We start from the raw sequence: 17,613 nt of genomic DNA on the forward strand, positions 1-17,613 counted from the left end.
TGGGAGATGCAGAGCTGACACTGAGCTTTAATAATTGGATGAATCTTAGAAAGTACAGTCCTTGGTCCTCTCACTCCAGTGACATTTAAGCTTTATAATGAATCAAGTAGTCATTTTTTCATATTCAAAAAATACTAACAAAAAATTCATGAGCTTCAAGTGCAACAATGACCAGAGTCTTCATGTCAACAATGGGCTTTTTTTTGGCTTTTTTTTTTTTTTTTTTTTTTGCATTCAAGACATTATTTCAACTCAATCAGAGCTTACAGTAACAGCAGCGGAGTCAAATAATAGTTTTATATGGCGGTTCAGTGACTGTTATAGCAAGAAATCTCATTAAAATATCTGGAAGCCAGGTTGATTAACTAAGCAGTGCCCATTGATACACTGGAGGTTTGCTTAAGTCTTGACTAATCAGTGGATGCTGCAGGAAATCTGCCTCCGGTCAGGCTGGAAAAAAAACAAACAAACAAACAAACATGTAACCATGTACACAACTGTTTGGGCTGATTTCTCTCAGATGATATTCTACCATGCCTTTCTTACATGGGCTTTAAGTCAAGTTTTCAGTTTATTTTTCAACATGAATTATTTGGATTTTGTGGCTTGTCAGTGACTCACCGGAGGACTTTTCCTCACCATCAGAGAAGGCTTTATCACTTTATCATTAAAGATCACATTAAGAACAACACCACACGTATTCAAGGCTCATTGTTTCACTATTTGACAGCAAAATAAGCTGTGTTGAAACCTGCTTTAACATACAATGTAATTTACTTAACACATAAATGTACAACAGTGCATTTGCAACAACTCATGTCACATGAAGCATTGCAGAAAGCAGCGCCAATGCACCTCCTCTGCACCTGGTGGTTTATGCATCTCACTTCTTCTTTGTGTACTGTAAAAAAGAGAGGGAGGAGAAAGATTACTGTCAGTGTACTTGTTTCACTAATCCATGTAAAAAGTGATAGAGGCTTCAAAAGCGTACTTTATCAAGAATCCAGTCAGCGTCTGCAATAGCTCTTTCAATGATCATTTTTATCCTCTCGGGGTCCTCTTCGTCTGCATGACTGTTGTATCCCTGCAATGAAAGAGCAGAGGATCAGACCACACTTAACATATTTAAAGCTATTTTTCAGGTTGTTTTTCTCTTAAATATGTGACTTTAATCTCAGAATTTCAGGGTTTTTTTCTTGCAAATTTGTGAGGTTGCAATCTCAGAATTTTCATTTTTTTCTCATAAATTTGTGATTTTAATTTCAGAGAACATCTGAATGTTTTTCTCCTAAATTTACTAATTAAATCTTGGAAATTCTGAGTTTCTTTCTTGGAATATTATGCCCCCATCCCTCCCCCTGACTCCGTATCCCCCCCCCACCACCACACACACACACACACACACACACACACACACAATGGCCCTAATACACCGTCGCAGAGTTTCCCAGTGATAATATTAAAATTAAATTGAGAAAACTCCTCACCTGTCTTATTGCGTGCTGGTAATGCTTCCTCATTGCATTGCTCGGCAGAAGCCTGCAGCATCTGAGGAGGTAACGATAGAGGTGCACTGGCGTCTGGACCAACTCTGCTCCGGCTAAAGGCATCCCTCCAAGGTGGGGCAAATCTTTTTGACTGTCTGTAAATATTAAAGTTAACAGTTTGATCAGTTTATTGGAGTTTTTTTTTTAATACATAAAACTGAATTTATACAGCCCTAGTGCCCCAGGTGACAATTAGGTATGGCAAGCTATGGCAGCTGCCACACCTTGGAATCACGTTCATACACACAACATGAATAAACTCATTCAGGTTTATTTGTCTTCAGGAAGAAAACAGACCTCTGATTGGTCCATAATATTCCTGTCAGTCAATATGAGTGTCAGTGAGTGATTTTGATCCATATGTGTGGCACCAGCAGACATTATAGTATTTTCATTTAATAAAAATTCACCTTAAATGCAGTTTTTATTTTACGTGAGTGCTTGTTACCACTAATGTATTACTCAATCTAAATCTTTGAAACTCATTCCTCTGTGACCAAACCATACCTGACGTGTTTTTTTTTTGTTTTTTTTTTCCTTTATTGAGATATTTTCAGTTAACTCTTCTAAACACACTCAACATGCAACACATGGCAGAGGTAACTTACAAACCTATATAAATTAAATGAGCAAAAGTAACAAATAAAATAAACTAATTAGAAAATACCAATATTAAACAGGGGGAAACATGAATAAATATTATTAAGAATATTATTTAAAATAACTTGCTAGAGTATAAATATTCGAACTGACTGTGAATAGTTTTTTTTTTAATGTAATTTAAAGGATTACGTCCTATTTTTAATTCTAAGCTCTTGGCATAACAGACACCAACAACTCAACAACAACAAAAACTTTAATCTAAATTCAGTGAATGAATATCGAGGATACTGAATTGATTAATGTCAGCATGTATTAGCAGTCAGCTGCATACTTACATATTAAGTGCCGCTGTATTAACACCCTTGACGAATTCTTAGTAGTTTCTCGCTAATTCAGAATTAAGGTTAATAGCATATGTTAACAGTATGGTGTAGCTGTAACACTGCCTGTCTGCTTGTTGTCTTGGTGGCGTATCATTACCCTGCCTAAGACAAATTATATCAGTAATACCAATGAAAACTATTGGTGTTTATTAGCTGCAGCTTTCATATGTGGATAGAGCTAAACATGTTACCTGCTAATGTCGACTGACTAGCCTCCTGTTAGCTGTGAGTTAGCTACCGCGTCTAACGTCGGTTACAAACTACCACAAAATAAATCTGTACAGCTCTATAAACACACTTACAGTCGAACGGACTCCTCTGTTTTCCTCTGAGCCGGAGTGTGTGTTAGCTAACCTCCTCTCTGTCCTTATGAAACCCCTCCATGCTTGTCAGTTTCAAACAAGACTTCCGGCGCCAGCCTTCAAAATAAAACCCTTATTGAAGCACAGAGTGGTGCAGAATTAAGAAGGAAGATGCAGCTATTCTTCGCCGTGTTTCGGGCAGTGTGGACGCTACCAGGACAAAACATATTCATATTTTCTACATATAACCCTAAATCATGCAAGAACTGTATATATAATTGGGCATGTGATCAGCTTGTGGTTCTCACTTTGGCCAAAGAAATATTTAATAGAAAATGGCAACACTCCAAGGTCTGACTCTCTCTAATAACACACTCACATAGTCCAGCTGGATGTTTCCTATGATGCACAAATTCTGGTTTAATCCACAGTTCGAGTCTCAGTCTGCAAATTTTTACTGAATCTCTTTGGCAAAAAGAGATTGAGTAAAATCTGTGCAAAAATGGTATATAAAAGCGAATTGATGATAACATTTTTTAAAATAAGCACAAGTACATAACAAATCACACACTCCGTGAACATAAAACTGCACTTGCCATAATCCAGTGATACATGACAGTAGAAGCAGCAGTGTTTAAACTTCTTCTTCCTCCTCCTCTTCTTGGTTTGATGCCTGATGATCTCCCTCTTGTGTGATCATGTTTCTGCAACAATAGACCCTTTTCACAGCAGCCACTTTGACATGAAACAGCAGGGTAAACACAGGTGTCATTAAAGGAGGCAGGCCTCTAGTGTTGTGCATTCTGGCTCACTGGAAAGACTCTGCTAAACGAAAAAGCAACAGAATCTTAATTAATGCCATTAATAACACCTGTGTTGAGGCATCTGGGGGCCCATTTCCAGGGTAACAATAAATAAATAAAGTGGCCACTGAGTGTATATCGACCTATCTAGACATCAGTAGCCTACAGTTGCTGGTCAAAATTTTTGGTGAAGCAGTGGCAATACACTCCCACCTTATTTCTCACAAACCAAGATGATGAAAAATTGCAATATTATTTGGTTTTCAAACAACACATAAATACAGGTTCAAATTTCATTTACTGTTTGGTCAAATGGAAACATGACTCAGTTGGATTTCTGACACTCGGCTGTAAACCACCCCAGTTTTTGCTGGAGGTCACAGCTTAATGAGGCCAACAAAGCCATATCATCTGCAAAGAGCAGGGACGCAATCCTGAGGACACCAAACTGGACGCCCTGACTGCACCTTGAAATCCTGTCCATGAAAATCAAAAACAGAACTGGAGACAAGGGACAGCCTTGCCAAAGTCCAACACAAATGGACAAGGACTCAGCTGGATTTCTGACAGTAGGGGATTGATCTGAACAGCAAACGGGAGGTCTCAGCTGATCTGTTGGGTGAAGGAGGAGCTAACAAACATTCACAGTACAACCCATATAATAACATTTATTTGACACAATTTATAGGCCTAATTGACAATTAATAGTTGTGGGCAGGGGCGCCGTATATGGGGGAAAAGATAGGACAATTCCAAGGGCCCTTGCCTTACAGGGGCCCCAAAAATAGGTAAAAACTAATACAAAATTATTAAACCATTATTGAGTAAATAAATATATATATTTTTTTCATGGGGCCCAAAATTCCTGGCGGCGCGCCCCTGGTTGTGGGCTTTTTAAATGTAGTGGCCAGACCCCTGATTTGATGCATTTTCCCTGCCTGGATCCCCGGAAATGTCCCCAGATCACCCATCTCTCCAGACGGCACCAGCAAATACAAGGAAACTATCTGTAATCACAAATTTTATAGATTATATAATATACTGACTTCAAGTCACCATGAACTAGATATTTTTAAGGGGTGTGTATTACACAATCTACGGAGTTTACATTTAACCATAATACACTGATAAAACTATGACAATCTTTCATGAGTTTAGTAACATCTTAAGTCTTTATTGGAATACCACACGTGCATCGCTGCACAGCAAACATTTGGCTGTGAGATCGCCATATCACAGGTTTCAACAGAGAATCAATGAACATACATGGTCATGATATTGCAGATAAATTATTCAGGTAGACTTTGAAAATGAAAATGAAATGAAAAACATACTTCCAGTTACACTTAATTCTCTTTGGTTGTTGTGCAAGAGCTGAGTATCCCTGTTAGCAGTCCAGATGCATAAAATTATTACCTGTAGTTGAAACAAAGCACACGACTTTGGTTAGCGACAAACCTGACTGAATGAACATGTTGTTGAACAAATGTCCTGTTGTTGTAATGCTTGAATACACTATCTTTGAATAATAACATACATATAATCATAAAGTGTCTTTTTATGGCAGTGCTGGACATGGTTTGGACGCAAAAAGCATGATGATACAATAATAAATCTATCTTGCATTAAATAGACTGATATACTGACATATGCATACAATACCACAGATAATACACGGTGTAAAGACAGTATAAAATTATTACGATTATAAGATGTGTATTTCAACTTAGATTTTTCAGAGGATTTAGGATTTGATCATGGAAGTAGAAAAAATACATAATTTCTAGGGGTGTAATCAAGAAAAGGCTTACTTTACAAGTATCACCTTGTTAAAAAAAATCTAGCTACAAGAAAGATTTGATTTTCATAAACAGCAAATAAATGCTTTTAAGCTCTTAATTGTTGCCCTAGCTCAGTCATAATGCAATGCAAACACTGAACAAAGTGACAACCAGGTCAAAGAAACAGCTTTCATCCAGTGTATATGATCCCATGGTTATCATAGAAGTATGGTCATTCACTTTCAGTCTTTCAGGCACAACACAACACACTTTCTCCAGTGCAACAGTTTGTCCTCAGGTTTTTTCTTGGCTAATAAAGACGTTGTAAACATTCTCTGCTTGTATTTACTTCTCTCACAGGGTCAGTCCCTGGGTCCAGAGTTATTACGTCAGCCACCATTCAGATTGGAGCGGCTGGCGTGCAATATCGAAACATGCACGCCCACTCAGGAATTGGAGAACCATATCACATCTGCCCTGTTTTCAAAGCATTTCTATCTTCCAGTGTTGTGAAATGTGCAGTATCTGCTACTGAACGTGGCCAAGTCTCTTTGCCTGTGGTGCCCTCCTCACTGCTGGTCTGCCTTTGTGTGCAGGACACTTCATTTGAAATCCAGATGTCTGAGGTAAAACAGGTATATGTGGGTTCATGAGATGGCTCTTCACTGCTCATCACCATCATTCACCGCCCTATGTGGTCCTTGGCAGTGGAGCAGATCAGAGTTTAGATTCTGCTCTCTAAGCAGCAATGTATAAAATGAAACTGAACCAGTTCCCGCATGAGAGGTTGTTTTCTGTGCACAGAACAGAGACCAGGAATGAAGTTAGGGAGGGCCTTGAGTTTTGGGAGCCAAGCCAAGCAAAAACCTATCGCTCAGACTTGACCTTGTAGCGGAGGACAAGATAGGTGGCCAGTCGTAGGAGGATGAAGAAAATGCCCAGGACAATGAAATCCATGTAGAGCTTGGCATCTTCCACATCCAACAACTGGAGAACTTCCTCAGGCTGCTGGAATTTGCACACCTTCCCCGGACACTCCAGCTCTGAACGGTTCATCCCATAAATGGACAGGATCACCCCTTCAAAGCCATACCTGGACAAATTAATGACAGACAGAATGACAACATTTATTTTGGTCATATTGGTCATGCATGGATTCAGATATGTGACTTCTGTTGGTCTGATATTCTCTGCTCTAGAGTCAAAGGTTGGTAAAACAAAGCACTTAGTTCATCACACCATTGAATGGACAGCATCAGTCGAAATCGCCCACAGGTTTGGGTTAGTAGGTCTCTACTGCGCCTCCTAGTGCAGGGTTGTCGAGCCCTACGCCATGGAGGGCCTAGAGGCTGTTTAATCCCTTCAGATTAGAAGGGACTAATCAGTGAAATCACCTGGTGGAGTTTTTGGTTGGAATGAAAACCCTCCAAGCCACAGGGTTCAACTCCCCTGTTCTATTGGTTCAGAAGCTGTTACCATCTATTCTTATCAGTCTGTCTTAACCGGTCCAACGGGACCCTGGGGTCAGACGTGCTGTGACACAGAATAAATACCAATGAAGTTGGTTGTGGAAGGAGATGGATGGAGAGATGGATGGGTCAATCACACGGACCTTCACTCCAGACACCAGGGAGAGAGTCCTGACTCAAGCAACAGTTTTTCGCGAGCTAATGTAATGATGTTAGTGAACGTTGCATTAATTTTTCTAACCTTAACCACTACCATTCCCTAACCTTAACCATCCCAAAGAATTCATTTCGTAACATTAACCAAGCAGCAAACCCAAGCTCACAAAAGTGGCTAAAGCTAATGTTTGAATGGTTAAGACAGGCTGACAATAGGAATAGAATAGATCAGGCCTTTACTGTACATCAGTAAGTGTTAATTTTGACTCCACATTTTGAGGTAGTTGTAGTCTTTTGACTTAAAAACATTTTAGTTCTAGTAACATGTTAGTCATTCAAATTATTTAAGTTTTAATCTACTTTTTGTTGACAGAAGAACAGCGGTTTCAGTCAATGAAAAGTCAGTCTAACTGTACTGAATTACATTTTTTTGTCCATAAATTCCTCATTTAATTATGTTAGTGACCATAATACATAGAGTGATGTACATTCATCATTCTAGCTTCTTGCATTTTGCATATGGCTTTTGTTACGATATTGTGCTTGATCTTCAAACTAAAGTTTACCTAATGTTTGTTCCTTTCTAACCTGCGGTCAGGAGCTGTTTTCTTTCTCACACTTTAGTCTCTTTTTTTATTTGTTGATGAAAATGTCATGGTATTTTGGCATCATTTCTCTTAACAAATGTTCATTTTTGTTTAGTTTTTGTCTCGTTTTTTTCCTGGGTTGTTGTTCATGAGTATTTTTAGTAGTAGTTTGGTCAGAGTGACAGCAGTACACACCTGACATAAGACACATAAGAGCTCCACTGCAGGTATTTAGGGATGGTGTCAAAGTTGACAAAGAATCCAGAGAAGAGGAGTACCGGGATAGCAGTGACAGGCCCGACAAACGTAGCTACCTGTGGACAGACGCAGAGAAAATATGGGGTCTTATATGTATGACATGAACCAGTGAGCGTGAAGTTAAAGAATGAATACAAACATGGCAGGTTTGTACAATGGAAAGAAGGTAAAATATTTGCAAAGGAATGCAAAAAGTCCCGTATGTCCAGTACCTGCAGTGAGGTGGAGGCAGCCCCGACGAGCAGGCCGAGCGACTGGGCGACCAGGGCAGTACAGGTGGACAGGGCTATGAAGAGCAAGTAGCGGCTGGCCTCAGGAGGCTGCTCTGTCATCCAGTACACTATACTGCAGTACATGATAGGGCAGATCACCTGAAAGAAACAACACCTTTACTAGACTTACTTATTAAAGAAGGAGTTGACCTTAAGATTTCTTAGTCAATTAGTCTTTCTGTAGATTGCAGTAGGGGGAAAGTACACAGCCATTCATGCTTTCAAAAGGAGCAAAAACATAGGATATAGGGTGCTAAATATAAGCTTATGGCATTCTTGCAGGGCTACTGTTTGGCTACAAAATACTTTCATTATGAACTGTTTAGAGAAATGGTATATCATTTTACACTCTTAGTGAAACAACTAGGCTGCGTTCACTGTGTTTTGACTCACAAGGAAAGATACATACTGATAAAATTCTTATTTTGGGGTGAACTGTTCCTTTAAGGCAGATAATAATATTATTATTTATTAGAGTATATTTGTCACACAACATGATCTAATACAATTGCAATATATACAATATATACAAATACAGTTGTATAATATATACACAAAAGGACATGATAAAACACAATATAACATTGTATGACAACATGATAAGATACAAACCAGTTACTGTCCTGAGGGAAATTCACTTTAAAAGGTCGGGACAAAACAACAAAGTAGAATGCATGCAGCAGCAGATAATGTTCCACGCGTTCATTTGCTAAAATCATTATCATAATTAATTAATTGTCAGTCATTTCTGGAAGCAATGGTCTTGCTGCGGCCAGAACCTTAACAGTGTAGGAGGCTTTCCAGTCCTGGAAAGCAGTAATTACCTCTCAGACCTAGTTCTCAGTAGTGCTGACAGGAATCAAGCAATGCAAAGCAAAGGTAATGTGCAATCTTTTGGGCTACACATTTGTTTTTGTTTTTTGCCATTGGTTTGTCAGCAGATGAAGATTCATTGACCTCGCTCCAAACATTCACAAACCATCAGCTCACCTGGAATGGAATGTCAGCCATGGTCTTGGCCAGGTAGTAAGCCTTCAGGCTGTACCAGTAGTTCAGATGTTCCCTCAGGAACACGGACATCTCCAGAGGAACTAACAGGTGGTAAATAAAGATGTCTTATCAGATACATCAGTTGCAATGAGTCTAATCTCAGCACATGAAGTACGATGTGGAAATACAACCTGACGTCATATCCTATTTGACTGGGTTCAATATAACACCGGCCGGCTTTCCTTGCCACTGTGAGCTAGGGCTATCTTTGAGCCAGGCCGTGCTAGTGAACCGTGGCCTCAATCCACGAGAACAAAAAGCATTTGCATTTCCAGCAGTCTTGCCCTATAACCTGCCCATCACATGCCATGTCAGTGTAAATGTACGTGAGTGGGAAATAAGAAGTGAGTGGTCAAAGTCTCCATACCCGGCACCAACTATCTACTGGGGAATGGAACAGGGTTTTTTTTCCCCCTTTGGATGCCTCTTTGTGTGTTGTTTGCTTTAACTGCATTCTACTAAGACATCATTTTTTAAATTTATTTTATTTTTTTTTTTCACTTTTTTGCAGACTGGTCCCGTTGTGTGTTGGATCCTCACCGCTGCCAGCTCTCTCACTATATATTGCATATCGTCCTCATTTTGGCAAACACTGTCGATGTGATGTTGGACATTATCCTCTGCCAAGATAGTGAGCAGAGCCCTAATGTCCTCGTTTGACCAGGACTGCTGTTTTTCTTGTCTCCATTATTTTTCTGCTACAAAAGCGAGCTGCTGCACTAGCACGTGTACTTATCAGCTGCACTGTCTCCCCACTGGCTCATGGGTATTTGCTGGGCCATTAGCACCTGGAAACTGGCCCCAACAGCGCCACTGAGGAGCCGTCAAAGACCGGAAGTGACAATGGAAATGCAACTGGCCTTGGAACACACTAGCATACCCATGTTTGGCATGACAGTGGAAAGCCAGCTACTGTCTATTCTCTCAGCTTTCATTGAAAAGTGATCACATCTTATATATACTATGTCATGTCATTACAAATTTATAATAGAACCGGCTTAAACCAAGTTGATTGTGGGTGCACACTGAATAGAAGATTAATTGTGAGATTTTTTTCTCTTCCTCCTGGTGCTTTTATAGTTTAATCGTACTCACAGGTCAGCACAGTAGGCATGAGAGCTCCGAACATGAGGAAGAGCATGGAGAAGAAGAGGAATCCGGTGTTGTTGAAGACCTTGCTGGCATCATTGCCAATGTTCAGATAGAGCAAGCCTATTAACACGCCTATGGCGATGTGGGACATCAGTCTGAGGTGGGTCAGCACCTGGGAATGGACAGACAGTAGAAGATTCCTCCTTCAGATGTAAGTACCCAGTCACAGATTGGTCCATACTAAGGTAAAACTGTTCTATTTAGTTTATAGTAACCAGTAAGCTATTTTGGAATACATAGTAATTTTACATGTGTTTGGAACCACTGAATATCTATTAGCTGTATAGCCCACCTGGTCTCGACATATGGTTATGAATGTTCTCTTGAAGAGGATACAGAACTGTGTCAGTGTGCTTGTGGCAAAAGTATGGCTCTCTATGTGTCCAGAGTCCTGGGAAAATCAAGCAAAGAAATTCGGATCAAAGACAAATATGTCAAGAGTATCATCTCGTCCTGTTTCTCAAGACACATGCTGTCGTACACCAGGACATCATCCAGTACCCACCACATGGCACTTTGTTGCACAGACTGAAGGGCCTTTCTGATCACACTGGTTCTTCTTCTCCTCTAAGGCACACAGTCCACCTTGCACTGCCTCAAACAACACTGGATTCAAGTCTCCATATTCCCCTGATGCCACCTCAATGACTGAAGCAAGGCCAAAACCAAAGAGAAGGAGAGAGGTGATAAGGTGTTAGAAAAGTGTAAGATCATCCTCAGCTGACAGTAACTAAGTGTAATTAGACTGAATTAGACTTCAAAAACACTGCCTTAAACTCATAGTTTGGATTCTTACCCATGTAGTGGTATTTGCTTCTCTATACGAGTGTAATACATCCACCAAAACTGGTTCATTAAGTTGATCCCTGTCACAAGAATGAGAGCTTCACCACGAGTGTATTACTCAAAAATGAATGAAGTAGAGACAGACCTGGCTGGCTGAAAAGAGTGCTAAAAGTGAAACCAGAAGAAATGTGTGCTGTTGTCCATCCAAACTTGGTGGATGTATTACACTCACACAGACCAAGAATAACCACTATATGGGTAAGAATCTGTACTATCACTTTAAGTACTGTAAGTCACACCTTACACAGTGTATACAATGTGAGAAGCACAAGAACAGATTTTAAGTGAACATACTAAAGTCTGCAGGGTTGTGGTACGTAGGACAGTAAAGGCCCAGAGTTTTCAGGTAGGGAATGAGGTAAGGGACTGTGCCTTTGTAGATACACTGACCCTGGCTCAGAATGTAGAGCTGTGGAAAGACAGGATTACTCAGATGGGTTAGCAAGTACAGAACAATTCAGCACACCCAAACTTAATGTTTTCTTTCCTTTAAAACATGAAATTCAAACTTCCATCCATCTATGCATTCATTTTATCAGTTAACAGGCAGTAAGCAAGGAACAGGGGCAGGTATGTACCTTGTCAAACATCTCAAAGAGCTTGGCGCTGGGTTGGTGAATGGTACAGATGATGGTTCGCCCCCCCAGTGCCAGGGAACGCATTAGAGAGACGACCTGGTAGCATGACGAACTGTCCAAACCACTGCACAGGGACGTATAGACGAAGGAGAAAGAAGGGATGAAAAAAGATGAGCTACTTTCAGATAATTTGGTAGAGGAGATGACAGAGAGATGTGCCTGTGTTCCACTCCAGCAAGACCTACCGGATCTATGAGTGAGGTTAGACCAGCTGGTTTGCAGATATACTGTATAGCTGACATTGTCCTTATATTAAAAGTCTGATATATGTCGGTCAGTGTCATTCACCTTGACGACTATAGTGCAGTTTTATTGATTAAATGTCTATTGCCTGATTGCTGTCTAAAGGAAGACCTTGACATGAACTCAATTTGTATTTCAATTTCAATTTGTAAACAAGCTTTCATGAAATCTTGTTAGTTGATTGGCATGGTATTTGGTGAGTGCAATCATGCTCCCCAGAAGAAGATTCCTCTTGACTGTGGTTGTCTTGGCCTTTCCTGTAGCACCATCCTTTGGAAAAAAGTGTTAAATTTGATCTTACAAGCTAATGGGGAAATTTTCATGATGAGTGTGTCACACTACCATAAGCATCTAAAAGGTTATTTCAGTACTGACATCACCACGACCCTTCCCATAGCGTCACCACTAGACCACAATGCTGTTGGGTGGATTGGCATCATATTTGATAAGCACATTCATGCTACCCTGAGCATGCACCCTGTTAACTGTGGTGATCTAATGACCTTTCCTCTAGTACCACCATTAAGCCAAACATCTGACTCAATTCAATACACTTTTAAATATAGTGGGTGGATTGCCATGAAATTTGCTGGGTGGACCACTGCTTCACAGAGAATGAACCGTTTTTTTGTAAGCCCACGTCTAAGTCAGTATTGAAAACACTATACAAAATTATACATTCACACTCCCGCAAAGAGGAATCCTGTCAGATTTGGTAATCTTTTTGGTATCGATTTGGTAACCATCCTCAAGCAAAGCTACATACCCCCTTCTTCCACAACCTGCCTTCCACCATCATACACCACACCAGCAGGGCACCAGTGGTGAAATCCAGGCTTGTTTCTTAACTCTTCCCCACTAACAGTGTTCACATTTCAGAAATCAAAAAAATCCCAGAGCAACCAATTAAACATAAAAAAGTTCAGGTGTAAAGGGCATGTTTGCAGTACCAAAAGTGTAATTGAAACCAGACTCGTTATACAAATGAAGGTTCTGCAGCTTTTCCAATGAGACCACTCACCTCTTCCACATTAGACTTTGACTTTTGACTTTCATGAGAAATGGCTTTTTTTTTTTTTTACCTAGATACACAAAAGTTTGGATAACTAAATAAATGTCACGTAAATGGATACGATAAAATGATGAAACTGATGAAACTAACCTGAAAATGCACTGTTAAGGCAAATGTTCCTAGCTCTATGGTTGGTCCATGCATCATAACATATGCCGTATTGATACTCTGCATAATATTTTGGATGAGATACTATCAACAGGAAAGAGCGCATATTGGCAGCTTCAAGCCAAACATATCAGTATCGGTGTTGACCTTCAAAAAATGTGTTGGTTGAACTTCAGATAGGTCTTCACAACCACAACGTTTGTTTATCTGCATTAGCATCTGCCTCACCTGGTGGGCTCATCGAAGAACATGACTGGAGGGTTGTTGACCAGCTCGAGGGCGATGGCCAGCCGTTTGCACTGTCCGCCCGACAGCGAGCTGGTGCGAGTGTGAGCGCATTCATGGAGCCCTAAGGCAGTCAAGATCTCATTCACCTAGACAGAGAGGTTGAACAGAAAATCTATTAATAAAAAGCCATTGCATTCCATATTACATAAATAATGAAATTACTATGGAAAATAAATGAATAAATACACAAACTACAGAGAATGTGTGATATGTAGTTGACACAACAAAGTCAAATTTTTATTATTAAGAGAAAGTATGCAAGTTAATAAGAGTGGAGATCCAATAGTAACATCTGGTGAAAAGATAATGTATCACCTTTTTAGCCTTCACTGAGCAGCTGAAAATCTGTGTGTGTGTATACATGTGTGATGGGAGGATTTTTCGGTCCACATAAAAGCACTGAGTGTGTGTTGAAATGTGATCAAGCACTCATTGGTCAATATACTTCAATTCCATACAGATATACAGTTTTAAGGCCATTTTGTATACAATTTTTGCTTATTACTCCTTTAAACGAATCCAGTACATTCACAAAAATTAGTTCTTTTTCCCCAGCCCTTTAATCCCACTGTAAAAAAATTCAAATAATTTAAAACCATCCAGAAAGAAAAATACTGAGTAAGAGCGAGTGTAAAAAAATGAAGAATACATGCACAGACCCAAAAAAGCAGCAGGCATGATATTATTCTGATATTCTTTTTTTTTTTTTTTTTTTTTTTTAGGTAATGTTAAAAGCAGTCGATGTTATATGTTCGGCTCACCAGTTCTTTCTTCACATCCATAGTTTCACTTAGCTTCAAGTTGGCTGAAACCTGAAGCAGTGAGAAAATACACATCATCTTCATGTAATGAACCACATATTCAGCACCTGCACATTATCAGCTATAGGTGGCAGTCTTCCCCTGGTAACAAGCCCATTCTTGCAGCACCATGGCACTCAACTCCCTCCTCACTGGCTCATCGGACTGTTTATTCTGCTGCTCTACTTTTTCTGACAAGATAGTGCAAAGATGCCAGAAAAAAAATAAGCTGTTTTACTTATTTGGATATGTACCATTTGGGGTCAAAACTTGCCAATGTTTTTTTTTTTTTTTTTTTTTTTTTTTTTAATGCACCAACTGGAAACTCGGTGCCTAATGTGATTTCCCCCTGCCTTCCAAGCATTTCCTGCACTGGCTGATTGGAGTTTACTCTCGACTGAAAGTGCCATGAACATGTCAGCTTGGCCTCACCATCATGGCCTCCCGCACTGTGAGGTGTGGCAGCAGCATGTCGTCCTGCATGATGTAGCAGGACATTTTCCTGAAGGTCCTCAGGTCCCTGGGCTTCCCATTGACCAGGATCTGACCCTTCATCCCTGTTTCCCTGTGGAGCAGTACACACACACACACACACACACAATCAGATGAATTGGCTCGGCCGCACACATGACAAATACTAGAAAAAGTAGCTTTAGTTAATCTTATGCTTGTAGGACACAAGCACAACACTAATACTCTTACAGGATATTATACTACTAAACACTGAGGCAATATCCTGCGTGCACAGTTTGACTGCAATTTCCTGTGAGAGCTGCATGAACCCCATCCCACCTGGACAGTGATTTCTCTGTTTTCATTCTGCACAAAGTTTTCACACCTGTAGTCTGTTTGCTGTGGTTCGAATCAGTGGAACAGCAGATACCTTGTGGCTCTGTTCATTTGGTTTGATTGGGTTTCACACGGCAAAGAATTCAAACACACCAAATTGTATCAGTAAAGCCATGTGCGCGCTGTATTCCTTGCTGCTTCATGTCAACTGCTTGCTTCATTTTGTTCCTGTGTTGCTAACTGCTGGCTGCTAACCACCGAGTTACTTCTTCTGTTATTAATTACAAGCTCGTAATGCACACCTGAGCAACGAAAGCTTCCTCAGCCCCAAACACATGCTGCTGCCTGTATGTAGCACCTTTGGAGAGAAGACGTGCTTCACAAAGGCAATAAGCAGAAACATACTGACAGACATAAAATATAATAAATACAGAGTGAAAAAACAGAAATAAAGCTGCAGAAATAAGCTACTTTCTAAGAGCACCCACAGCGTCCTGGGATCTTAGATCAGATCCAGGGGGAGAAAGTCCCAGAGTTTAGAAGCCAAGCCTCAAAAGCTCAGCCTCCTTTGGTCTTAAGTCTGGATGAAGGAGCCCTGATCAGAGGAGCTCAAAGACCTGCTGGTGACAAAGGACTGCAGCACATCTCTGATGTAGGCAGGTGCCTGGCTATGCAGAGCTCTACAAGTCACATGAACTTTGAATTGAATTCTGAATCTGATGAAGAGCCAGTGGAGAGCGATCAGGATCAGAGTCTCATGCGATCTCTTGGAGGACCCGGTCAAAAGTTTAGCTGCAGCGTTTTTGGACCTCTTGGAAATGATGCAGAGCTGCCTTGCTGAGGCAGGTGGAATGGGAGTTACAGCAGTCAACGATGCAAGGACGATAGAAAACCATGAACTAACATTTCCATCTCTGCTTGAGGCACAACGGGCCTGAGCTTTGCAATCTTTCTTAGATGGAAAAAATAAGAGTGAAAAAGATCACTGACATGTTGGCTCATAGTTGGGTTGAATCTCATATCACACACCAAGAGTTCATTTGTAACTGTGCCGAGAGAGACCACCTCGTGGGCGGGGTCTCGGTCCGGTTGCTTTGATCCAAGCCAAGTGCGACTGCTTGTGTCACTCCTGCCCAAACGAACCGCACCAAGGGTGGAAACGCACCGAAGTTTGATTCAATGGGACCAAACAAGGAAGGTGTGCAAACGTCCTAAGTGAACTGATCCAAATAGAGTTCAGACATAACTGATTTCAAAGTGCCTCTCACCTGTATCCAGCCAGGATGTTCATCAGGGTGGACTTCCCAGCCCCCGATGGCCCCATGATTCCTATCAGCTCCCGGCTGCAGAACCTCCCAGACAGGCACTTCAGTAAGGCTTTGAAACCTGGAGAAAACAGGGGTATCACTGATAAGCACATAGCTGACATGACTTTACCGACCTCAACAAAGGAAGATGACATAATGTGATAGAGTGAGTAAACCAGCCATATACAAAACATACGTCAAGGTATGCCTGCATCCTCAGTCCCAATACCCAGATATCAATCTGGTGTAAACACTCCTATTATTATATTATAATATTCCCGATGTGTGACTTGCAAAAACAAGCTCCATGCATTAAATTCATGTATTTAAACACAGAGACACACAGAGACTTTTCTGTGTTTGCAGTTCGAATTACCTTCCCCTGAATCCTTAAGGGACACGCTGCTTGGAAAAGTGTTTTTACTTTGAAATTTTCTCAAAATCTGCTACTCATAACTCACTGTCAAACGTTCAGTGAAGAACCTGAGGGTTTTGAACTTTGTCCACTAGTCCCTGCATGGCTGCTGTGTAATGTCAGCGTAAACTAAAGGCAAATCAGCAAAGACAACAGAACCTGTCCTCAGACAACAGAAGTGGACCATTAAGCACTATCACACTATGACAAGTACTGCATATTTATATTTACCAGTACACAGGGCGTGAATAAACTATCCTTTCTGCTATTAAAGCTGGAACATGGCACATTTTTCGAGTAATAAAAAGTTATCTTATTTGTCTGGATTATGGAGTCAGGTTACCATGGTTAAAGATACTCTCAACAGACCGCTATGGAAAATTTTGACCAGGGAAAATGAACGTGCAGAGCATAACAATTTTCTAGTGGTATTAAACATTAAACACAGGTACACACTTTGATTTTTAATTTGATTAAGAAAAAGTCTCCCTGTTGCTAAGTGATTGTTTCATTTCACTGAATGAAGTGAATTAATGAATACTGTGGGAGTTATGAAGTTTGTGCACGGTGCTAATAAGCACTCATGGACACATGTCTTGACCAATCACAAAGCTGGAAACAAATTATGCCAATGAGAATAAATGTAGGCTCCTGTCTCATTTACAAGATAGTTTTGACATTTTGAGCTTCTTCTTCTTCTCCTTCTTCTTCTTTTCTGTGCCTTGTAGGTGCTTGGTTGTGGGG

General features: G+C 40.5%; 2 protein-coding genes across 4 annotated transcripts in view; both read right to left on the bottom strand.

Moving 5' to 3' along the window:
- Positions 1–2,964, bottom strand: lyrm9 (LYR motif containing 9). 3 transcript variants are annotated; one of them, XR_003929207.1, is made up of 5 exons: positions 2,836–2,964; positions 1,488–1,642; positions 992–1,084; positions 622–901; positions 1–450 (listed from the first exon to the last, which is right to left on the bottom strand). XR_003929207.1 is itself a non-coding variant. In XM_030066724.1 (5 exons), exons 2-4 carry the CDS (start codon positions 1,608–1,610, stop codon positions 884–886), a joined length of 234 nt encoding a protein of 77 aa, XP_029922584.1. In that variant the 5' UTR covers positions 1,611–1,642; positions 2,836–2,964; the 3' UTR covers positions 1–450; positions 856–883. The 3 variants fall into 3 exon arrangements, 2 of the variants coding, with proteins under 2 accessions (XP_029922584.1, XP_029922583.1); XM_030066724.1 differs by having other exon boundaries at positions 856–901; XM_030066723.1 differs by having other exon boundaries at positions 1–901.
- Positions 2,965–4,841: 1,877 nt separating this feature from the next.
- LOC115370786 (ATP-binding cassette sub-family G member 4-like) overlaps positions 4,842–17,613 on the bottom strand; it is a 31,694-nt gene continuing 18,922 nt past the window's right edge. The window contains exons 3-15 of the mRNA XM_030067954.1: positions 16,416–16,533; positions 14,791–14,923; positions 14,320–14,370; positions 13,499–13,644; positions 11,788–11,911; positions 11,504–11,618; positions 10,869–11,011; positions 10,656–10,754; positions 10,307–10,475; positions 9,152–9,252; positions 8,102–8,260; positions 7,827–7,945; positions 4,842–6,512 (exon numbers count right to left, since the gene is read on the bottom strand). Coding sequence (XP_029923814.1) covers positions 6,287–6,512; positions 7,827–7,945; positions 8,102–8,260; positions 9,152–9,252; positions 10,307–10,475; positions 10,656–10,754; positions 10,869–11,011; positions 11,504–11,618; positions 11,788–11,911; positions 13,499–13,644; positions 14,320–14,370; positions 14,791–14,923; positions 16,416–16,533 — 1,703 coding nt within the window. The 3' untranslated portion in view covers positions 4,842–6,286. The remainder of the gene's footprint in view (positions 6,513–7,826; positions 7,946–8,101; positions 8,261–9,151; positions 9,253–10,306; positions 10,476–10,655; positions 10,755–10,868; positions 11,012–11,503; positions 11,619–11,787; positions 11,912–13,498; positions 13,645–14,319; positions 14,371–14,790; positions 14,924–16,415; positions 16,534–17,613) is intronic.

This window comes from Myripristis murdjan, chromosome 13 (genome assembly GCF_902150065.1).
Source record: "Myripristis murdjan chromosome 13, fMyrMur1.1, whole genome shotgun sequence".
In the NCBI taxonomy this organism is placed as follows: Eukaryota; Metazoa; Chordata; class Actinopteri; order Holocentriformes; family Holocentridae; genus Myripristis; species Myripristis murdjan.

Excerpts from the sequence above, each read along its gene's own strand:
- lyrm9 (XM_030066724.1), bottom strand. The coding sequence starts at position 1,610 with ATGCCTTTAGCCGGAGCAGAGTTGGTCCAGACGCCAGTGCACCTCTAT. Across the intron at positions 1,085-1,487 it reads ACCAGCACGCAATAAGACAG|GGATACAACAGTCATGCAGA; the intron begins GTGAGGAGTTTT and ends CTTTCATTGCAG.